Here is a 24,886-nt window from a genome sequence, read left to right as displayed (position 1 = left end):
ATATATATATATATATATATATATATATATATATATATATATATATATATATATATATATATATATATATATATCCGTGCGTGCGTGTAATATTTATGTTCTATTTTCCCAGAAGATTTTGTAATGAAAGTTTTTGTTATAAAGGCTATGAATGTTATTGCATTTAACCTTGTATTTACCAAACCATTTTCCCATTTGTTGGCCGTTTATAGAATTCTCGTGTACTTACTTAATTGTAAAGCTATAAATATGCAAATGCTGCAGTTAAAATGTAAGTGGTGCAATAATTAGCCCCAGTTCTGTTGAGAATGATCGTGGAGGCATGAGAACATACCTGAACTCTTTCACCCATGGAAGCATCCGTCTGTCCTGTTCATTGCATAAGTGGTCATAATCTCCACCAGTATGCCATGGGTAAAAAGAGTGGAAACGCACCATGTACATTCCCTGGTGATAAGAACAGGAAGAGAAAGGGTAAAGTTGTTGTGTGTGTGTGTGTGTGTGTGTGTGTGTGTGTGTGTGTGTGTGTGTGTGTGTGTGTGTGTGTGTGTGTGTGTGTGTGTGTGTGTGTGTGTCAGTCAAAGTGTCGGGTTGGATGGAAAACAAGGTCAAGCAAGTGAAGCTGGGTCCACCAAACTAACACACAGTTTCTGCATCACAGTTAAAAGTGGCTGGAGGAAGGATTTGGGTGTTCAAACACATCTTACTATAATTTACCGTCTGTCCATCTGTCTGCTCCCAGGTACAGCAAAAACCACTGAACCGATCGCAACCATTTTTTGGGTGTGTAATCCTGGACCCCTTGGAGTAAAATAGGCATAAATATAATAACATGACCCGCTTGACGGCCCCCGAAGGGAGCGGGTGCTTCTAGTATACAGAACATGAGATCAGGGCAGTCTCTCTGGACAAATCTCTTGCTTTTGATACATTCTGGCATCCTGCCTTACTCTCCAAACTGTCTGCCGATGGCATCCAAGGCAAACTCCACACATGGCTTATTGATTTCCTCCACTGTCAGAGCCAACGTTTAGTACTCAATGGAACCCTGTTGTCATCTCTCCCTGTCAAGGCTGGAGTGCTCCAAGGCAGTGTTCTGGGCCCAGTTCGATTCATGATCTTCATTAATGATCTCTCTGACTCGCTGGAAAATCCTCTTTATCTATTTTCTGATCACTCCACTCTCTGTCATGACATTCCTCATCCTTCATGTAGGCAGGCAGCAGCCTTTTCCCTCTCTTCCGACCTTGAAAAAACTTACAGGTTGGTCAAACACTTGGAATACGGTATGTCTTTCAATCCTGACAAATCTCCCACTCTCACTCTCTCTTTCTTTCTTCAAGGACCTTCTGGCAACTAACCCCTCCCTCCCACCCCCAACCACTCCTATCTACTTTCCTACAATCCTCTTGAGGAGGTTCAGTCATTCAAACTCCCACGTCTCACTATCAGCCATGATCTTTCTTGGGCAAACCACATTTCAACGTTGGACTCCAAAGCCTGCCGCCGACTTGGCTCCCTACATCATACAGTCTTTCTTGGCACACCTGAACTCCTTTCCACCGACGAGACCTTCATCCACAGCTTGATAGAGTACTGCTCTCCCCTTTGGGCTGGCTCCCCTGCATCACATCTTGCTTAGTTTGATGCCTTGGAAACCAAGGCCTTCAAGATCATTGGAATCTCCCACGTTGAAGCTGAGTCTATGGGCTTACCACTTCGCCATCGCAGACAGGTTGGTGGTCTCTCTTTCTTCTTCTGCTTCCTTTCTGTGGGGCTCACACGGTCCACATTAACCCTCCTCTGGTAAAACTACCTAAATCCAGGATCAATGCTCACCTCCACTCATTTGGTCCTCTTTTTTCCCCATCTGTGGAATTAACTTCCACATCCTCTTTAATCTCATTCTTCCCTCCAGGTCTTCAAGACAGCTGTTCACCACCATCTCATATTGTTACATATTACAAAACCATGATCTTTTATACCCTCATTAATCCCACCCAAATCCCTCCTAATTTTCCAGCTTTTCCTCCTTGGAGTTTCCTTCTCCATGCATGTGCGTTTTGCGTCCTGTTTTTGTCTATTACGTCCTGATCCGTTCAGTGCGCTAGCTATTCCACGAGCGGAGACTTTTATTTGTATCGAAAAAAATCATATAAATATTCATTGAAATACTTCATGGCAATGCTATTAATCTGAAAATATGTAGTCACTGAGGATCACTAAAAAAGTAGTCACTAATAAATAAGTAGTTTCCTTTACCGGAGTAGTTCTGGGGTGTATTCTTCCTGACGGATCAAACAGACTGTTAGTTTAACACATGATGGAAAAAGAGTTTAACTTTATAATTCTTCGTGGATTATCATCTTTCTTTTTTCTATGCAAAGTTGTGGCTTGTGGAGGACCGAGAACATAGAACAAATCAAGACATAACAGAACAAAATGAACAGCAGAAAGAAGGGGGGATGGGAACACACCAACAGCAGGGATGAGGGATAAAATAGAGGGAGACTTGGAGAAAGAAGGTATGTGGGGAAGAATTAGGGGTAGGGGAGGACACACAGGGTGGACAACATGGATACAGAAGCAAACTCTCAGAGAGGAAAAACTGGAAACTTGGAACAAGGTCAGTTTTGGGGGAGTGGCCTTATCTCTCAATGGTGAAGAATCACTTTAAAAATTAAATAATTATCGCATCCAGATCCGGATTCGGATCTTCACCGAAATCGAATCAATTTGTCCTTGCGACACACCCAATGTGTCCAGCAAGTTTCGTCCAAATCCGTCCACAACTTTTTGAGATATCGTGTTACATATCGTTTTTGGCCCTATCTCTCAATGGTGAAGAATCACTTTTAAAATTCTAGTAGTCGGATCCGGATCCGGATCTTCACCAAAATCTAATCAGTTCGTTCTTGTCACACACCCAACCTGTTCAAAAAATTTCATTCAGATCAGTCTACAACGTTTTGAGATACTCTGAACATAGACAAACAGACAAACAGACAGAAAGTGAAAGGCCAATGTGCTGAGCACGACCCATTGGGTGAAAACATAACCTTCTTCACCTTCGGTGGCAGAGGTAATAATGAATATAGATATCTTTGTTTTATAAAGGTCTGATTGACCACCTTGGAGGAAAGAATGGATAAAATGTAAAATCATGCAAAAGATTAACAAACAAGTCAGCTTGTTGAAGGACAAAAATTTTAAATGAATTATTTTATAATTTTACATTTTAGTAGTAGCAAGAACAGTTTCTGCAGATTGCGCAAAAATGTCACTCCTCAGCCTTTCTGAAAATCCAGGGTTTGAAAGACAGACTTACAGATAAGGCATTTCAGTTGTTTCATAACTTCATCATAAAAATGCTATGGAATGTCAGGAAAAGTTAAAGGTAATTAATCAACTTTGTTTAAAAAAAAATGCAGGATTACAATGTTCTAAAAGTGGTTTATAGATTTTAAAAGACATTGATGAGATTCATATTGCAGTTCAGTCTTTTGGATCATCAAGGTCACAGTACTTTATTGGTGCATCGTTCCCCAAGAAAGTTAATTGGACGTGTACGAGACGATGGTGAACATGTCTTACATACAAAAATCATTAGAAAATTCGCTGCCTACCTCCAGAGGGATCGTGCAGCCATTGAATTTCAGCACTTGATACAGGTACTCTGGAAAAGAAATGCATTGTACATCAAGTGAACTATTTGTTAACATGCTAGCAACACAATAAAAACATCAATGGATGCTTGTGAAAGATCTTACATCTTTCATTGCAAGAACCTTAATAGCACAATCATAATGATAATAAAATAGAATCAACAATGGTTATTTTAATATTATGATACTGTACTGTATTGTTTATTGAAGGTGGAACATAATACAGGAAGTATTTGCATTAGAATCATTCTTTGAAAAGTAACAATGGGTATTTAACCATCAATGCTACAAAAATGAAACTTGCACTGCTGTTTTGGTTTGACGCAAGATCATGTGGGATCAGTTCAGGTCAGGTGTGGGAGCATGCGCCAGAGCAGTGCATTGCTGTGTCCACTTTCTGCCAGTACTCCAGAGGCCTCCATCTGGCCATCCCCATCTCCTTGAGATGTTGATAAACTTGCTGCAACTACGAGGTACGTGCTCAGCCCATTGGCCTCCTCCACTCACGAGGCTCCCTCGCTGAGAGAATCTGGTGAGTAGGATCAGCGTCAGGAAAACAAGCCACATGTACATGCAGCCGCAGGTGATGCTCACGACCTAGGCAGGTAACAAATCTCATTTGAGTCTCTCTCATCAACCACTCATTGGACACAAAGTCTGACCAGCGATCGCCAAGGCTTGTCTGAAGAGACCTGGTACCAAAGGAATTGTCTCCATCTCAGATCCCTGGTCAGAGTCCAAGTCTCACATCTGTAGAGCAAGACTGGAAGCACCAAGGACCTGAAAACTCTGACTTTCGTCCTCCTGCACAGGTCCCGGCAGCGCCACACCCCATGATCGAGTGAATCCATGACTCCCCATGCCTGACCCAGATGTCTATTGACCTCTGGTTCATAGCCAGCGGAGCCATTAATATCACTGCCACGTCAATCTCTCCGTGACCTCAACATCCTCACCACAAACAGGTACAGATGGAACAGGGTCAGGAAAACCGATGGAGTGAGGGAGGTGGGGGAGGGGGGAACTGTGTTGGGGCAGGAGAGCCAGAACACCAGTGGGAAAAGGGGTCTTAAGGGAACACCAGTGGGTGAATTAACAGGGGCAGAAAAGATCAATGTTTTGGATGGGGGAAGATAAGAGGTGGTGGTGGTGAACAGCTGTTTTAAAGGCCTGGAGAGAAGAATGGGATTGAAGAGGGTGTGGGAATTTATTCCAAAGGTGGGGAAAAAAGAGGAATGAAAGAGTGAAGGTGAGCAGTGATTCGTGATTTTGGGAGTTTTACCAGAAGGCGGTTGCTTGCGGACCTTGAGTGCCTTGCGGAAATATGGGAGAGACATATCGCACACAGAGCAAAGGGGGAGGGGGGGCAAGACCAGAGAGGAAACGGTAGAAGACAGAAAGACCACCGACCTGCCTGCGGTGAGAGAGTGAGAGGCCCAAAGACTCACCCTCATCGCCGGAGATACCAATGATCCTAAATGCCTTGGTTTCCACAGCGGGAAGCCAAGAAAGGTGGGAGGCAGGAGCACCAGCCCAGAGGGGAGAGCAGTACTCCATCAGGTTGCGGATGAAAGCTTTGTATGTGGCCAGGAGCTCAGGTGGGCTGAGGAAGGACTTTGCACTGCGGAGGATTCCCATTCGGCGACTGGCCTTGGAGGCCAGGTTGGAAATGTGGCTTTCCCAGGAAAGATCATGGCAGATAGTGAGACCCAGAAGCTTGAATGAAAGGACTTCTTCCAGAGGATTGTTGAGAAAGTAGATTGGGGGGGAGGGGGGGTTCCAAACGGTCCTTTCGGAGAGACATCGTGAGAGTGTGAGATTTGTCCGGATTGAAAGACATGTTCCACATGTTGGACCAGTTTGTGATTTTATCCAGATCTGCAGAGAGCGAAGAAACTGCTGCTTGCCGGTCTGAGGGATGCAGATGGTACAACAGAGGGTGGACTCACCACCAAAGAGATAGAGGATTTTCCAGAGAGTCAGAGAGATTATTATTGATGAAGACCAGAAAAATAACAGGGCCCAGAACGCTGCCTTGAGGAACTCCAGCATGGACAGGAAGAGGGGATGAGAGAATTCCATTTAGGGCCACACGTTAGCTGCGACAGGAGAGGAAGTCTGCAAACCATGAGTGAAGATGGCCTTGGATACCATAGGAAGAAAGTTTGGTGAGCCAGGCAGGGTGCCAGACCATATTGAAAGCACACAATATGTCGAGGGATATCACGCGATATGTGTTCGGGGAATTCAATGGTCTTAAGGGTCTTGTGGGTCTTCAGGGGTCTTATCTCTCAAGCAAGTAAAAAGTCTTCTCTCAAGCATGTGAAAAAATGGTCTTGTTGTTCATCAGGGTCTTTAAAGGCTGAGGTTGTGGATGAAAATACACTTTGTCCAACTCCCGGGTCGGACTTGGTCTGTGTATCAAATTTGGTGGTTGTCGGTCCAGCGGTCCTTGCAAAAAAACGTGAACAGACAGACAGACATCCAACGAGTTATTATATATGAGCAAATATAACCAGTCACTTCGCTGATGGGTCAGTAAAGTGGGAGGAGGTGGGAGAGAGAGAGAGAGAGAGAGAGAGAGAGAGAGAGAGAGTGAGAGAGAGTGAGAGAGAGTGAGAGAGAGTGAGAGAGAGTGAGAGAGTGAGAGAGAGACAGAGACAGAGACAGAGAGAGACAGAGAGAGAGACAGAGAGAGAGACAGAGAGAGAGACAGAGAGAGAGAGAGACAGAGAGAGAGAGAGAGAGAGAGAGAGAGAGAGACAGAGAGAGAGAGAGAGAGAGAGAGAGAGAGAGAGAGAGAGAGAGAGAGAGAGACACAGAGACAGAGACAAAATGAAGAAGGGGGAGTTGGGTGGTGGGGAGAGCGACACCTCACCAAATGTTGCTATTCACTGTGGGAGGGAGGGATGCATGTGACACACACACACACACACACACACACACACACACACACACACACACACACACACACACACACACACACACACACACACACACACACACACACACACACACACACACACGTCTAGACATAAGATATACACGCACATGCACGCATACACACACACACACACACACACACAACATGGCCAAATGTATGTGGACACCTGTTCTTCCAACATCTTATTCCAAAATCGTGGGCATTAATATGGAGTTGGTGCCCCCTTTGCTTGATTTTATATACCTGCCAGCAATGGGTGTGGCTGAAATAGCCAAATCCACTAATTAGAAGGGGTATCCGCATACTTTTGGCTATGTAGTGTATAAACATAGTTTGACAGTTCTGGGAGCCACCACCCCAAGGCAATGGCACATAGCATATAGTGGCCCGATATAGTTATTTCGTTATTACTTGTTTTAGTTCGTCCTTCCCTTATGTCTCATGGATTGTATGGGTCAATATGTGTTGTGTGGGATAAGGTAGATTTTTCCCCATTCTTCACCATTTTAATTCCTTGCACACAAATCTCTCACCACACATGGAGCATTTGAAGCACACACAGCTAATTTTCATATACGAATCAAATTCCAGTTTGAATCCCGTGCCACAACCAAACTGACACATCACTTCAACCTTCATTACACTCTATCCACAAACGCTACAACACACATCAACAACACACCTTTATTATCTATCACTCCACATCCTTATAATATTAAACAAGCTCGCTATGCATTCACCATTGCTCAACCACCACGCCACCGTAACCACATTTTCACCTGCCTCTACTACTGCCAATACCACAATCACTACACAGTCACCACAGACGCCCACTGCCACCTGTGGAGCAGCAATGGCAGTGGTGCAATGCACCGGCGACGGACACTTCAGATGGCAGTAGCATGAATCATGAGTATGTGCTAATCGCCATTTAACAATATGTGAATAGGTTTGACACTCCACTTGCTTGGAAAGACAGGTGAATACACACATGGAGTGTGTGCCGAGTCTGCAGAGAAAGACAGTTGGGCATCCAGCGCACACATGTGCTCGGAAAGTGCAGCCAGAAACACCAGGTCCGTGTTAAGTGAAGAGCTCTGCAGCGTGGGTCGCCTGGGAGGCTATGCCAGCATGTTGTGATGGGCACCTCACGTGGGTTACAATATTGGTGATTACGGTGTTGTGTCTATCTGACACTTTCTTCACCTCGTGACTCATCCTGGTGATGACTGGACTGATTGTGGTGCTATCTTTGACAATTTTACGTTTCTTTGACTCCCCGGACAGAAAGCAGTCATCCTTGTTCAGTGGGCTGAAATGGGCACTTTCACCCTGAGGACGGGGTGTCCGCTGGTGTTATAAGTTGAAGATGTGTTCCTGGGCAGAAATTTCTGGTTCTTACTCAACTCTAACCTAAGTAAAGACAGTAAATGTGTAAATACAGTTCCTATAAATAAATAACATAAATTAATGTTTTAAAATTCATAAATTATGGATGGTTTTAAGTAAATGTGTACCGTATTCATCAAAATCTGATGCACAGCCAGTGTCCAGTCCTGGAAGGTGCTGGTGTGGGTGGAGTGGTTTCTGAGACGATGAGGCACTCGACTTTATTTCGGCAGCGTTTCTCGTAATTGGCCTTACAATCGAGGGAGTAAGGCTGATTGTGTGGGCGATGTTCACAAAATGCTCCCCACACTCGAATTTGCTTCACCATGTCCATTTTAATGGCCAAACTAATAGCTTCTTTACGAGCCTTCTTCGTGCGACTCTCAGTTAATGAACTTGAGGGTCATTTACCACTCATGATGAAGTTTAAAAATACAAGTGAAGGTCAGATGATACCTCTCATGAATGTAGTACAGATTGTGCGACTGAAGGTGAGAGCAGTGGTGGACTGTACTTTACGTCATACCTCCGTTTCCTTTGCTCACAGGCACAAAATTAAAAAAAAATTCCACGTGAAAAATACGTTGACTCGAAAAATTATGAGGCATAAATAGGAAATTATTCAGTACTTTGTCTAAGGTGTTAAGTCAAAAAAAATGAAAAACCTAATTGAAGGAGTGTAAGTCGAGGACTCAGTGTAGTCAGGCCAAAGCATAATTCAAACAATTAAAATGTTGGAGAAGGCGACAAAATATATACCACAAGTCAACACAGAAAAACTATTTCAAGATTACTAAATATTGCAAAACTCATGCTTAAATAACACGGTGTAATGCTGGACACCAAATGCAAACCAAGTTCTGTGGGAGTCATAAATTCACTCTTTTGTGCTCAGAAAGTATTTTATAGAAGGTCAATATTGAATAGTTAACACTGAAGTTTATGTCAAACTCAGTTTAAGGAATCATTTTATATTTTTTTGAGTGGTTTAAGTTAGCACAAATCATTTATGATGGGTGTATTGTGAAGGTTTGTAGTACTGTATGTGGAATTTGACAAAAGTAAGAGAGTATGACTGTTGGGATTATCAATGATTGTGTGACATACCATCGTGTCCCCAAGACAATAGCACATTATCGAGTCCGCAGCATGGTGCGTACATTCCATACAAGGTGCTGTCGGGTGCGAAAATATTTGAATGAATAATTACAATGACGAGAATCAGGCTTATTGATGCAATAAATGAATAGGAAAAGAGGGGTGAGCTGCAAGCAATATGGCCAATCTTAAAAAAAGTTAATGACAGACATTGATGAGAACGTGCTTGTTATACCTAGTCAGCTGTGTTGCATCAACTTTAACCTTGTAACTAAACAATCATTTTTTTTCTTCGTATTCTACTTTTGTTATGACAGAAGTAGCTGTTTCAGGCCTTTTTAGCCAAACTTGATCATGGGCCTAAATACATCAGATCAATTACATCTTTGTAACTAAAATTTTGGAGGAAATCAGAAGGGGAAAAAAAAATTCTTAACCATCAAAAGTCTTGGAGGTGGCTATCGTGAAGTTAATCCGACAACGCAATGCAATGAAGAAGAAAAGCAGTTTGTAGCCTTTTATCAATTCCACCTTTTTAGCCGTGAGACGTGGCTCCAAGAGAGCTCTGCGTTGTTCTTGCTCTTCTTCTTGTTCTTGTTCTTGTTCTTGTTCTTCTTCTTGTTCTTCTTCTTCTTGTGAAGACAAAACCTTTAGGACTCGGCTCTTTTATATAGAGGATCCGGATCTCCTTAAATACTAAACACCTGTACACATCCTCGCATTGAGGGTGCCTTTTGAGAGCGTCTATCATGAACTTTTAAATATATTCGGACATTTGCTTTAAAGTTTCGAAAAGTTCGCGTTACTATTTAAAGATCATTCCATTTAATGTATTGTAATTTCGTAAATACACTATTTTCTCGTCATGAACGACGATCGTCCATGACGGGTCTCGCTATTGGCTGCATCAAGGCACGTGTCGAAATATCGGAAGTTGTTGTTGTTTTTTTTTTGTCCTTCTTGTTGTTGTTGTTCTTCTTCTTCTGGTGAAGACAAAACCTTAAGGACGTGGCTCTTGGACACATTTGTACTTGTTTATGGAAGGGTCTGAGAAAATGGAGGAACTAAATGATGTTCCAGACTACTAAAGAGGTAGACAGTACATATGAAAGACTGAAATGAGGAAGACAAGACAACAAAGACAGACAATTCCACAATCAAAGGAAAGTCGGGAATTTGAAGGAGGTGGGTTTGGGGTGGATTAACGGGGGTAGAAAAGATCGTGGTTTTGGATGGGGGAAGATAAGAGGTGGTCGTGAACAGCTGTTTTGAAGACCTGGAGGGAAGAGTGACATTGAAGAGAGTGTGGGAGTTTGTTCCAAAGGTAGGACAAAAATGGAATGAAAGAATGAAGGTGAGCAGCGATTCTTGATTTTGGTAGTTTTACCAGAAGGGGGTTGGTCGCCGATCTTGAGCTCCTTGCGGAAATATGGGGTTGGAGGGGGGGGGACATATCTCAGATGGAGAAGGGGGAGCGAGGCCAGAGAGGAGACAATAGAAGACATAAAGACCACCGACCTGCCTGCGGTGAGAGAGTAAGAGACTGAAAGACTCAGCCTCATTGCGGGAGATACCAATGATCCTAAATGCCTTGGGTTTCCACAGTGTGAAGCTGAGAAAGGTGAGAGGCAGAAGCACCAGCCCAGAGGGAAGAGCAGTACTCCATCAGTCTGCGGACGAAAACTTTGTATGTGGTCAGGAGCTCAGGTGGGCCGAGGAAGGACATTGCACGACGGAGGATGCCAGGTTGGCGACTGGCTTTGGAGGCCAGGTTGGAAATGTAGCTTTCCCAGGAAAGATCATGGCAGATAGAGAGACCCAGAAGCTTGAATGAAGACTTCGTCAATAAGATTTTTTTAGAAGGTAGATGGGGGAGGGGGGTTCCAGACGGTCCTTTCGGAGGGACATTGTGAGTGCATGAGATTTGTCAGGGTTGAAAGACATGTTCCCACATGTCAGACCAGCTTATGATTGTATCCAGATCTACAGAGAGTGAAAAGGCTGCTGCTTGCCAATCTGAGGGATGACAGATGGTACAACAGAGGGTGGAGTCATCACCAAAGAGATAAAGAGGATTTTCCAGAGAGTCGACGAGATCATTGATGAAAACCAGAAAAAGAACAGGGCCCAGAACACTGCCTTGAGGAACTCCAGCCTGGACAGGAAGAGGGGATGAAAGAACTCCATTTAGGGCCACACGGTGACTGCGCCAGGAGAGAAAGTCTGTGAGCCATGAGTGGAGGTGTCCTTGGATACCATACAAAGAGAGGTTTATTTGCAGGGCAGGGTGCCAGACTGTATCGAAGGCTCACAATATGATGTGTTGGGAGATGGCTCTGATTTCATGTCTGGCATTGATTACCTCTATCTATTGTTCGGAGAGCAGAAGCAGCCTATCCAGGGTAGAGTGACCTGGTCTGAATCCAAATTGATGATTGGAAATCAAGCCATTGAAGAAGAGGAAGGATTTTATATCTGAAGCGATGATGGATTCCATAACCGTGCTGATGATTGGTGAAAGGTTGATTGGTCTGTTGTTGCAGGGATCTGTTTCTGCACCTTTTTTATGAAGAACGGTAATGTTTGCTGATTTCCAAGCAGAAGGCAGATGTCCTTGAGCAAATGAAAGGATGAATAGAACAGAGAGAGGGTGAGCAAGAGCAGCAGAGCAGGTTTTTAGGACACATGGGCTGATGCCGTCTGGACTGGTTGCAGAATCTTAGTCGAGGTTTGACAGCAAACTCTCCACCTTGTCAGGAGCAAAGAACACAGAGTCCAGGAACAGCTGGGTGTGACTGGGTGAGGTGGGTACAGAAAGTGATGGGTTTGGGACACAAGATTTAGAAGTTGAGGAAATCAGCCTTTTCGGAGTTTAGGCATTCAGCCTTTTCACGTGCAGTGTCAGCTGTGTGGCCATTTGAGGAAAGGGAGGGGATGGAGGGGGAACATACACCAAAAACAGACTTAACTAGACACCACCAGGATTAGGAGGATGGAGACAGGTTAGTTCAGACTTGAGATTAGAATGATGTTGTTTTATGGCTCTCCTGAGGGTAGACACACAAAATTGCAGAAATGACTGAGGCTTTTTGGGTCAGTCTCCACCAGCTTTACACAGTGAGATAGTGAAATCTTTGCCCATTCTTCACGTGAAAATTGCTCTAGTTCTGCCAAGTTTGCTGGGGATCGTCGATGGACTGCAGTCTTCAAGTCTCGCCATAAATGTTCAATTGGGTTCAAGTCAGGTCTTTGACTGGGCCACTCAAGAACATTTATTTTCTTCTTGTTCAGCCTCTCCAGTGTGGCTTTATCTTTGTGTTTCAGATCATTGGCCTGCTGAAATGTGAATCTCTTACCCAGTTTCAGATTAATGGCCGACTCAAACAGGTTTTCATCAAGGATTCTCCTACACTTTGCACCGTCCATTGGCCCTTCTATCCTGACAAGCTTGCCAGTTCTGCTGATGAAAAGCAGCAGCCCCATAAAGTGATGCTGCTATCACAAATACCATGCTTGAGAGTAGGGATGGTGTTGACTGAGTGATGTGCACTGTTAGGCTTACGCCAGACGTAACGCTTTGAATTCAGACAAAAAAGTTCAATTTTGTCTCATCTGACCACAAAACGTTTCTCCACAATGCCTGCAGTATCATTAAGTTTCTTTTTCAAAAACTCCATGCGAGCTTTTAGATTCATCTTTTTCAGTAATGACTTCTTTATTGCTACCTGTCCAGAGAGGCTAGCTTTGTGAATGGAATGGGATATTGTTGATTGATGAACACTAACCCCCATCTCGGACGCAGAGCCTTGCAGATCTTTCAAAGTCATTTTTGGATTTGCAATGACATCCCCCAAACCATTTTCCTGCTTGCCTGGCTGCTGAGTTTGGATGGGTGACCTGACCTGGGTAGAATCTGGGTAGTATGATACTGATACGTCTTCCACTTCTTAATGATGGATTTCACCGTACTCAAAGGGATAATGAGTGACTTTGAAATGTTCTTATAACCCTCTCCTGAACGGTGCTTCTCCACCACTTCCGGAGTAGTTTGTGAAGACTATATATTATGTTTGATTTGAAAGCATCATGAAATAAGCTCAGGTGGCATCAAAATGTGAAAACTTTGGAGGGGGTGAATACTTTTGTAGGCCACTGCACATCGAGGTTAGGTCTTGGGCAGCCATATTAAAAAATTCGTAGCCAAATGATAAATCCTACCATCTCTCTCTTCTCATTCTGTTTTTAAAAACAACCTCAGAATCACAATGACTTAGTCCACAGATTATATTTTATCAACATACACTGTCTGAAATATCTCACTTGTAGCGAGGGTCCTTAATATCTGGGTTCTCTTCAAAAGACGTGGAATGATAGATGACAGACTTCTGCAGAGCACACCCCACAGGAAACGTGTCCCCGACTACACTCCACTGCAGGACAAAAAAACAAAAACAATGTGGATCAAAATACAAATCAGGAGAAATTCCTTATTGCAATTGAAATTTGCCAAAGAACGGATCCAAATGTATGCAGCCTTTATTCCACTTATCTGCATGAAATCTCTTATTTTATGTTGACGACTCCCATAAATCTTTGAAAGTTGGACATTAGGATATTGTTACATTGACAAGGGGGGGGAGAGGGGAGGCAGGGTCTCCAGAGCGAGACTGTGGTAAGTGTAACATTGTCCATGTGTTTTGAGTAGGTTAGACTGCCATGTAACAGGGACCTGTCAGAGTAAGTCTTTTGTTACACATGACGCTAATTCGGCAGCGTATGTAATTTACAGGAAGTGTCGACAGAATAAGGTCGTAAAATGTCTGACCATATGTAGGGTGAGGCCAGGCGAGGGATTGAAGTTTTAAGGCAAATTGAGGTGGCTCAGTAGGATCGTCACAATCTGTCTGGCCAATGTGTGCGAGTCATGGCAGCAAAACAGGCAGTGGAGCCTGGAAGAAGACCAGAAGACTGTTTTTTATTTGGGTCGTCCCGTGGGTGGGATAGCCTGGAGTATGGATCTCCCACAATGATCGGGAAACAAATAACAGGGCCTGCGACAGGAAAAAGGCAGTTCTGAAGTACGGAGGGAGGGCCAGAGGACCAGGGGTGGAGAAAGGAGGTCAGGACAGAGGCACGGGGACTGGCACTGGACACGCACGGAGAGTTGGAGGCTGGAGCTGAACTTTAATCCATTAATCATCCTGTGACATTGCCCGTACTGAGCAGCACTTTGCCTGTGCATCAGCGACCTGCAAATACCAGTCACTTTGTGCCATCCAGGACCTCGCTTGCCCCATTGTTCATTTGAATCGGTATTGTCGGCACCTTAGCGGTGCATATTAATTATTCCTTGTACACAAGTTTGCGTTCCCCCTCATTTCTATCTATGTCCATTGATCGCTTGGTTCGTACTGTTTATGATAGTGTCTCATATATCCCCGTCCCTGTACTTTTATTTACAAATAAACTCTTTAAAGGGGAGGAAAACGTGTTTGAGGTGTATAATAATTTCAATAAGAGTTGTATACAACAAAGTTGATCAATATAATTGAACGCAGTACATGAATAGAGCCTGTTAGCCATTTCCCAGGATGAAAGGTCCAGAGGCTGAGGTATACTGTGTCAATGGAACCTCAGACATGACATCTGGTGATCAAGAGTGCGGGAATTGTTCTGACACCATCCCCAGGAAATTTTAAACTCAAATTTGAGTGTTAAAAGGTTTTATTTTCAATTTGAACGCACATGGGAAAATTGGACAAAACGGCAGATCTCTATGTAATGGCAGATGGTGGTGAATATGTGCTCGGAGGTGAGCTGGGGGTAGGACCGAGTGGGGAGAAGCATAGGCTGGGAATGTACCTCACTCCTGATGCTTCAGTGTCACATTACACATCCACCTCACCATTCTCATTTCATTTCGTTCACACCTCCGTTTGTCCTCCTTTTTGATCACCCATATTTCACTGCCATACAGCAACACACTTCTGGAAAGCTGCATAAAGTTTTCCCTTTATTTGGAGAGAGGTCCCTCTTGATGTCACTTGGGGTAACAACTCCCTAAACTTCCTCCAGCCACTCTAATTCTTGCAATCACTGCTGCTTCAACACCACCACTGCACCAATCATGTCACCAAGGTAACAGAGTTTATCGACACATTCCAGGGATATATCCCCATAAAAACTAACCTTTATACTCGAACTGGAGCCACTTGTTTACCTGCACAAACAGCACATTTGAAGTCAGGAAGCACCTGCAGTCTACTTCTGATGCCACTACACCTTTTGTGCACCCAGCAGTTACAGGATTTACACAATGTTGAATTGCTACCACCACCTTTTCTACAGACAGCAAAGGGCCACCTCCCTCTTTTTTCCAAACTTCCTTCCTTCACCACCAATAAGTACTTTCGTTTTCCCTGTATTCATTTTCAGTCCTCTGGCCTCCTCCTTCCATTCTGTATATTTACCCATTACCTCTTCCACACTGTCGGCTTCCAGCATGAGGTCATCAGCATACAGGAGTTTCCAAGATGAGCTGCCTCTAAATTACTGTGATATAGCCATGAACCATGATGAACAGGATTGGGCTCAAGACTGACCCCTGATGAACACACACTTTCACTTCAACATCCTCACTCTGCACTCCATTTATCCTCACAGCTAGGGTTTTTGGCCCATCATGGATTGCCATGACTACCAGAACAAACCAATCCTCCACACGTAACTTTCTCATGGACCATTGCACCATATTGAATGCCTTCTCCAAATCTACAAATAGAAAGTAGTTACTTATTCTTCCCCACATATTTTTCCTGTAATTGCCTCCATCGTGCCCCTTCCTGGCATGAAACTAAATTGCATTTCATGTGTATTAAGTCTGTCATCAATTTATCCAGGACTCTCCACCACTTTCATTTCATGGTCCAGCAACTTCAGACCCCGATAGTTGCTCCGAACTCAGGAATCACCCTTCCCTTTATAACTATTTACTATTACGCTCTTCAACCAGTCATTTGGGACAGATATCTCCCTTATAATTGCATTTATCAGTTTAGTGATTAAATTCACTCCAATATCACCAGATGCCTTCAGCAGCTTTGCAACAACACCAATGCTGATCGCCGCTTTACCATTCTTCATTTCATCGATGGCTTTCTTCACCCATTCATTCTTTTTCTCAGGTGGTGGGCCCTGCACCGGCTCTATTGCCTCCAGAATATCCCCATTCCAAGGGAACTCCTCATTTAGCAGGTGCTCAGTGTAACGCATCCAAGCATTTCTAATCTCCCCATGGTCAACAAGTACATTTCCCATATCATCCTTCGCACACTGTTCTCCTAAGAGATCCATATTATAACTGATCATTTGCTTTGCTTTCCTAAATATCTCCCCTCTACTATCTGCATTATTTATCACATCTGAAAGCGAATGCTGCACTTATTTTTTAGCCTTGCAAACTTCCCTTCTTGCCATAAGTTTAGCCACTAAGTATTTTTTTTTTGTATACCTTGTCGAGGTTCGTGTGAGAGCTAACACACAACGCACAGCAAGGGGGCATGAGACAAGAGGAGCGGGAGTGGGAAGGACAAAACAGTGGGGAACAGAGACATTAGGAGTTCTGTGGAAGGGAGAGGGATGGGGCGGGGAACATGGGGAATACAAGCTGGACATTACAGGGACTTTCAGGAAGGAAAGCAGGGAATTTGAATGAGGTGGGCTTGGGTGGATTATCGGGGGGTAGAAAAGATCGAGGATTTGGATGGGGGATGATGAGAGGTGGTGAAGAACAGCTGTTTTGAAGTCCTGGAGGGAAGAATGGGATTGAATAGAGTGAGGGAGTTTATTCCAAAGGCAGGAAAAAAGAGGAATGAAAGAGTGAAGGTGAGAAGTGATTCGTGATTTTGGTAGTTTTACCAGAAGGGGGTTGTTGGCGGACCTTGAGCACCCCGCGGAAATGTGGTGGGGACAAATCGCAGAGAGAGCAGGGGGGGGCGAGGCTGGTGAGGAAACGATTGAAGACAGAAAGACCACCGACCAGCCTGCGGTGAGAGAGTGAGAGGCCCAAAGACTCAGCCTCATTGCGGGAGATGCCAATGATCCGAAATGCCTTGGTTTCCACAGCATGAAGCCTAGAAAGGTGGGAGGCAGGAGCACCAGCCTAGAGGGGAGAGCAGTACTCCATCAGGCTGCAGACAAAAGCTTTGTTTGTGGTCAGGAGCTCAGGTGGGCCGAAGAAGGACTTTACACGACGGAGGATTCCCAGTCGGCGACTGGCTTTGGAGGCCAGGTTGGAAATGTGGCTTTCCCAGGAAAGATCATGGCAGATAGTGAGACCTAGAAGCTTGACTGAAAGGACTTCTTCCAGAGGATTGTTGAGAAAGTGGATGGGGGGGGGGGGAGGTTCTGAAGGGTCCTTTCGGAGAGACATTGTGAGAGTGTGAGATTTGTCCGGATTGAAAGACATGTTCAACGTGTTGGACCAGTTTGTGATTTTATCCAGATCTTCAGTGAGCAAAGAAGCTGCTACTTGCCAGTCTGAGGGATGACCGATTGTACAGCAGAGGGTGGAGTCATCAGCAAAGAGATAAAGAGGATTTTCCAGAGAATTGGAGAGATCATTGATGAAAACCAGAAAAAGAACAGGCCCCAGAACGCTACCTTGAGGAACTCCAGCCTGGACAGGAAGAGGGGATGAAAGAATGCCATTTAGGGCCACACGTTGACTGCGACAGGAGAGGAAATCTGCGAGCCATGAGTGGAGATGGTCTTGGATACCATAGGAAGAGAGTTTGGTGAGCAGGGCAGGGTGCCAGACCGTGTCAAAAGCACATGATATGTCCAGGGATACGGCTCGGATTTCATGTCTGGCATTGAGGACCTCCATCCATTGTTGGGAGAGCAGAAGCAGAATATCCAGGGTAGAGTGACCTGGTCTGAAACCAAATTGATGATCGGATATCAAGCCATTGGAGAAGTGGAAGGATTTAATGTCTGAATCAATGATGGATTCCATAACCTTGCTGATGATTGGGAGAAGGCCGATTTGTCTGTAGTTGCAGGGATCTGTTTTTGCACCTTTTTATGTCGGGCAGTAATGTTTGCTGATTTCCAAGCAGATGGCAGAAGACCTTGAGCAAATGAGAGGGTGAATAGAACAGAGAGAGGGTGAGCAAGAGCAGAAGAGCAGGTTTTTAGGACACGGCTGATGCCGTCTGGACCAGTTGCAGAATCTGAGTTGAGGTTTGACAGCAAGCTCTCCACATTGTCAGGAGAAAAGGACACAGAGTCCAAGGACAGTTGGGTGTGACTGAGTAAGGTGGGTACAGAAAGCGATGGGTTTTGGACACAAGATTTAGCTGCAAACACCGAGTTTAGGTATTCAGCCTTTTCACGTGTGGTATCAGCAGTGTGGCCATTTGAGGTAAGGGAGGGGATGGAGGGGGAACATACACCAGAAACAGATTTGATTTGATGCCAACAGGATTTTGAGGAGGGAGAGAGGTTTGAAAGTTCAGACTTCAGCTTAGGAAGATGTTTTCTGGCTCTCCTGAGGGTAGATACACACTTGTTCCGAGCTTTATGGAAGAAACTTGGATTACCCTCAGCTTCAGTGTACCAAGGGCGGGAGGAATGGGAGGACAACTGAAGACGAGAGGGGACTAATCTGTGCATGAGGGAGAGCAAGTTTCTTTGAAAGAATTCCCAGGATGAGTTGATGTTGGAGAAAGTAGCGATAGGAGGTCAGTCTGTAAGTTTGATGGCTGCTTGGAGACCCTGCCAGTCGGCTTGAGTGAAATGCCAGACTCAGCGGCGGTGAGGTGTTTCAGCCAGAGAGATGTCCACTTTGACAAGGACGTGGTCAGAAGAACCGATTGGAGCGGAGAAAGAGCAGCAGGTATTGTCAGGGAAATTTGTCAAAATCAGATCCAGAAGAGATGGAGCACCATTGGTTGAGATCTGGGTTGGGAAATTGACCGATTGAGTCAGTCTCAATGAGTTGCAGAAAGCTTTTGCTGAAGTGCCATGACAGGTGAGAGAGGTACCCACACCTAGCCAACTGGCATGATGACAAATGAAGTCACCACATATAAGATAAGTACTCTCAAAAGTAGTGATTTGTAACATGCAGTCAAAAAAATTTGAGTTTTCAAATTGCTGCCAACAGTCAGTTTATTCATCATGAAGAATTTTGTTGCCTGATTTACATAATCTAGTGATGCCTGGTGTTGGCGCAGTGGTTAGGGCAGTGGCTTGGGATCCAAAAGGTCCTGAGTTCAAGCCCCATTGGGCCACTGAATTAATACACCAGGGGGTTGACTCAGCCTGTCATCCTTCCGAGGTCGGTGAAATGAGTACCAGTATACTGGGCCGGTGTATACCCCGGTTAAAATAGGTGTACCATATCCCTGCATCGTAAGAGGCGACCAGGGTTGCGTCAGGAAGGGCATCCGGCGTAAAACATGTGCCAAATCACTATGCGGATCATACGGATGATCCGCTGTGGCGACCCCGAACGGGAGCAGCCGAAAGAAGAAGAAGAAGAAGAAGAAGAAGAAGAAGAAGAAGAAGAAGAAGAAGAAGATTTACATAATCTCGTGACTGGATCATTTACACAAGAAAACTGAAACCTTTTGGAGCAAAATCTTGGGTGCTTTTAGGTGTCTGAACTTTGCTCCAGACTCAACGACACTGAAATTTACCCTGGTTTTACCCCAAGTGTTCTCCATGTTGATAGCTACACAGCTCTTTTAAATTTTTGTCACTTAAAGACACAAATAGAGGCAAACTGTGGTAGAAAATTCAAGAGCTGTTCTCAATCCCTTCTATTTTTAAAAAGGCCCACTATTTTAAAAAAACATGTTCGATGAAAGATGTAGAATAAAAGCAATAGGTGTGCTTTTGAAGTGGAAGCCATGCCAAACATTCATAAGTTGGCACCACAATGATCAAATTGTTGTGTTTTTTTGGTCACAAGTATATTGTTACTTTAATTTGGCTCATTTTTTTAAAGGATATTTTAGTTTAAGGCCGCCGCCAATCTCAACTACAAATTAAGACACATAATGTGATCATAATAATCATCATTATAAATATTAATTTGCATATCTAATTGTTTATATACTTAGTTTACATTGTACGAAAGTCTACATCCATTTGTAAATGTAGGTACAATATCTGATTCAACTTTTTTTTCATAATTTCATATCAAATTATTTGGACAAATGTACTTGAATCCATTTTACAAAGTGAACAGTGATTAGTTTTATAATTGCCAGGATATAATAAAATGTAACAATGAGCATTGGCAGTTACTGAATCTGTGTATTTGTGTTGGCTGTGTATTTGGTTTAAGCCTAAATAAGATAGAGTTGTGCTTCATGCCTAACTTTGGAAATTATTTTGGTACACTTCTTTAAGCTTAACCAAACTGAATTATATATTGTTATATTCTACTTTAGTCATACTTCCTTACAATATCTTTATTTTTTCGATATGTTTGTTAGTAAAAAAAATTATTTTAAAAAACGTAGCTTTTGGGACTGCAGAATCATTAGAAATTGATGCATTAAAAAAAAAATTCGTTTAAAAATAAAAGGGATTGAGAACAACTCTTGAATTTTCTACCACAGTTTGCCTATGTTTGTGTCTTTAAGTGACAAAAATTTAAAAGAGCTGTGTAACTGTCAACATGGTGAACACTTGGGGTAAAACCGGGGTAAATTTCAGTGTCGTTGAGTCTGGAGCAAAGTTAAGACACCTATAGTACCCAAGATTTTGCTCCAAAAGGTTTCAGTTTTCTTGTGTAAATGATCCAGACACTAGATTATGTAAATCAGGCAACAAAATTCTTCATGATGAATAAACTGACTGTTGGCAGCAATTTGAAAACTCAAATTTTTTGACTGCATTTTACCAATCACTGCTTTTGAGAGTACTTATCTTAAAAAGTATTTTAAGTAGAACATTTTTGATGTCAGATTCTGAAAGCCTTATTAATAGACACCATTTGTGTGAATTTTCAGAACTCTAAAACTCTGGAATTTCGAGCCCTCCAAAAATGCTTCAGATACAAATCTGCAACTCGCGACTGCCAGAATTGAAACACCCCTCGGGTGTTTGTAGGGCCATATCTCAGACACTACTTGGAATTTTGAGCTATAACTTGGCAAACGTTCCTCATATATGTTAAGGTAGCTTTGAGAATTTTTTCAGGAAAATCTGAGGGGGTCACCGCAGAATTTCATTTTTTGGGCTAATTTGACACGGAATGACCCAAGGGACAACATCAGCATTCGTGCTGAATTCAATGACTGTTTGTAATTGGAAGCAATCAAATACAGGCCAGTAAGGGATATTTGATTGGATCCATTTATGAACCGTTCTCATGGATGGGAGTGATGTGTGCTGACTTCCAGGCAGATGTGATGTGGTTATAGGAGAAAACCAAGCTGAAGAGTGTCGACAGAAGAGAAGAAAGAGCAGCAGAGCAGGATTTGAGAACATGGGCACCAATGCTATGTGGGTCCATTGACAAAGTAGGACAAAGCTGAACTATATCTATCTTCTTTGGTGAGGACACACAGTTTAGTAGACCATGTGTCTGAAGTGGTAAGATAGGGCCAGAGTGGAATGGGTTGGGGACATGAGATTTAGAGACAAACTCTGAGATCATTAGTAGATATCAGACTAATCAACACAATAGACATGATTTTAACCTGGAGTCTTTGGATGATGAGCCATGGGTTTATGTGATGTAAAACAAGCCAACCCAATCTATCCAGTGTTAATGCACCATATTGATTTATAAATTATACCATCGCCTGAAATATATCAAAATAAAAATCAAGCCTTCAAAAAACAAACATATGCAAATAGAAGAGTTGTATAGAGATGGTAAGGAAGTTGTAGAAAAATATCGTGAGGGTGATCAGAAATAAGAGCAAGTCGAGCTACATTCAAGGGACACTACCCTCATGACAAATAAAAATATAAATAAAACCAATGTCACCCGCAGGGTGACCCGTATCTTGCCAAAAGGTGACCACGTGTGACTTCTTTAAGGTCACACTGAGGTGAACAGAGCTGCTATCCACCAGGAGCGACTCCTTGAGGAATATCTGCCTACGAGAGATTCCGATGAGAATCGTTCTCCAGAGTAACCATGAAAAATATGCGTTTGTCTCATAATGTCACCAAATGACATCATAATGTCTCAAGCTTGACATATCTAGAAAGCACTCATCGAGGTGTTCAATTTGAGGTACTACACGATATGGTTCCTAAAACTTGAAAATTTGACCTTGGGGTCAAATATGTTTGACCTCAAGCGCTAACCATGAAGGACAAGGCCAATCACCACCAAAAATTAATCAGCTGAGCGCCACACCATGATCTATATTCCCATGAAGTTTGAAGACGATCCGATCAAAATTACTCAAAAAAATAAGGGTTTTGTTGACTCCCCTGATTTGTGACAAAGTGACCTTGACCTTTGACCTTGACCTTCAAAATTTTATGCGCTGAAAGGGACGTCTATAGGCCTCTGATATGCGAAGTTACAAAAATTTCCAATGATAACTGTGCTCTGCAGAGTGATTTATACACGATTACAGACCAAAAAAAAAAAACAAACATATGAAGGTCAAGGCCAATCGCCACCAAAAATTAATCAGCTGAGCGCCAGACCATCAACTATATTCCCATGAAGTTTTAAGACGATCCGATCAAAATTACTCAAAAATAAGGGTTTCGTCGACTCCTCTGATTTGCGACAAAGTGACCTTGACCTTTGACCTTGACCTTCAAAATTTTGTGCACTGAAAGGGACCTCTATAGGCTTCTGATATGCGAAGTTACAAAAATTTCCAATGATAACTGTGCTCAGCAGAATTTTTTATACGTGATTACAGACAAAAAAAACAAACAAAAAAAAAAAACATACAAGCTGACTAATATATCTTGCAAAAACTTCGTTTTGGCAAGATAATAATATATCCTCCAGCGCGTGACATTGCCGGGGCGCCTAAGGTGCCCAGCAATGCTGCCGTGCAGCACATGGAGACAGAATCGGGAGGGAGCGGTGCAAAGTCATATTTTAATTGATTAATAGCTTAAATAAAATAAATAATAATCGTAAAATAATTAATTTATTCAGCAATTGGCGAATAGCATACCTAAACCACCACCGTTTCATCCAAATCTGTAACTTTTTGAAAATTAATTAATTAATCGAAAAATCAAATAATTAATCAATTAATGAATCGATAAATCAAAAATCCCCTTTTTAGCCATATCGCTTGTTTACTGTCGTGTTCAAATATCAGCTTCCTAGCTAAAAAAATTGCCTGAGATATTGGCCAGATGAGAAAGAAAATAAATATGGAATTAATAAATCAATAATAATTAAGTATTGAATCAATTTGATAAATAAAAAAAATTAAAAATACCATTTTTGCCAAAGCACTTGTTCATTATTTTGCCCAAATTTCAGCTTCCTAGCTCAAAGGATGGATGAAATATCGCTCGGACAAACGAACAAACGGAGTGAAAACTGAGTACGCACTTCCAGCGCGGTTCGGCGGTAATCACGTCATACAGCACCTGGAGATGGAATATGGAGGGATACTGTACAATAACAAAAAGGGGAGCCAGAACGGCACTCGGTAGAGCGCATACTTCCACCATTTGAATAGTTTACGTTTTGGATCCCACTAATAAGCCAGATCTGCATCCAGACCTGAAACAAAATCTAATTGACTTGTTCTTGTCACCCACCCAACTCAAACACCTAGTTTCATTATAACATGCCCACGAAGTTTTGAAATATCATGCTCTATATATCGTTTTTGGCCCCATTTATCAATGGTGAATAATCATTTAAAAAAATAAAATTCTCGTATCCAGATCTGGATCCAGATTTTCACCAAAATCGAATCAATTTGGCCTTGACAAGCTGTCCATCAAGTTTCGGCCGAATCAGTCCATGTCTTTTTGAGATATTGTGCGATATATTGTTTTTGGCCCCATCTCTCAATGATGAAGAAGCACTTAAAAAAATTCTTGTCGTCGGATCTTCACCAAAATAGAATCAGTTGGTCCTCACACACTCAACCTGTCTGCCAAGTTTCATCCAAATCTGTCCATAACTTTTGTAGTTATCCTGCTCACAGACAGACAAACAGACAGACAGAGATGTGAATACGACACCTCCATCCTCCTTAGGTGGTGGAAGTAATAATCTAACAAATAAATATCATTTTCTTTCTGTCTGTCTGTGTGTAACACCAATCATGCCAAAACTACTGGGCCAATTGCCACCAAACTTGGCACATGGACCAAGTTCGACCTCGTGGTGAACATGGGCGACTTAGTTTCATCTGGAATCGTGGGGGTTCGGGAGGGAAGGTCGATGAAAATTCTCGATGTAATATCGTGTAATGCCACCCGGTGGTGGTAGCAGAGGGTATTAGAAGTCAGCTGTGGAGATAACTTGCATTCTTGCATTATACTCCACTCCAGAGAGGGGGAAGCCCCAAAGTCAACCTCCACTAATCAGGGGAGGCAGGGGAAAGGGGGTGGGAGGAGGGAAGGAGAGGGGTGGGAGAACGTAAGGGGAGGGTTGGGATGAGGGAGGGGAAGGGATGGTAGGAAGGAGGGACCAGGCGTTGCCTGGCAACGTCGGATACCCTCGCTAGTAAGAAATAAGAATAACTGAATAAGAAGCAAAGTAGAAAAGGGTCCTAAAATGTCACCATTATTTAAGCATGTAATATCGAAATGTGAATTA

The 24,886-nt window shown here is 43.1% G+C and overlaps 1 protein-coding gene across 9 annotated transcripts in view; it reads right to left on the bottom strand.

The window, feature by feature from the left end:
- MIOX (myo-inositol oxygenase) overlaps positions 1-24,886 on the bottom strand; it is a 91,157-nt gene that overhangs the window by 18,198 nt on the left and 48,073 nt on the right. For 6 of the 9 annotated variants that reach the window (XM_085870642.1, XM_085870641.1, XM_085870640.1 and 3 more), the window contains 4 exons: positions 13,417-13,526; positions 9,106-9,173; positions 3,627-3,676; positions 335-447 (listed from right to left, as the gene is read on the bottom strand). In XM_085870642.1, coding sequence (XP_085726768.1) covers positions 335-447; positions 3,627-3,676; positions 9,106-9,173; positions 13,417-13,526 — 341 coding nt within the window. The other 3 variants (XM_085870643.1, XR_015055349.1, XM_085870644.1) reach the window with 3 other exon arrangements.

Source organism: Eptatretus burgeri, chromosome 2 (assembly GCF_056783735.1).
Source record: "Eptatretus burgeri isolate ZD-2024b chromosome 2, Ebu_testis_v1, whole genome shotgun sequence".
Taxonomy (NCBI): domain Eukaryota; kingdom Metazoa; phylum Chordata; class Myxini; order Myxiniformes; family Myxinidae; genus Eptatretus; species Eptatretus burgeri.
Note: the sequence above shows the minus strand (reverse complement) of the source record. Positions and strands in the feature narration are given on the sequence as shown.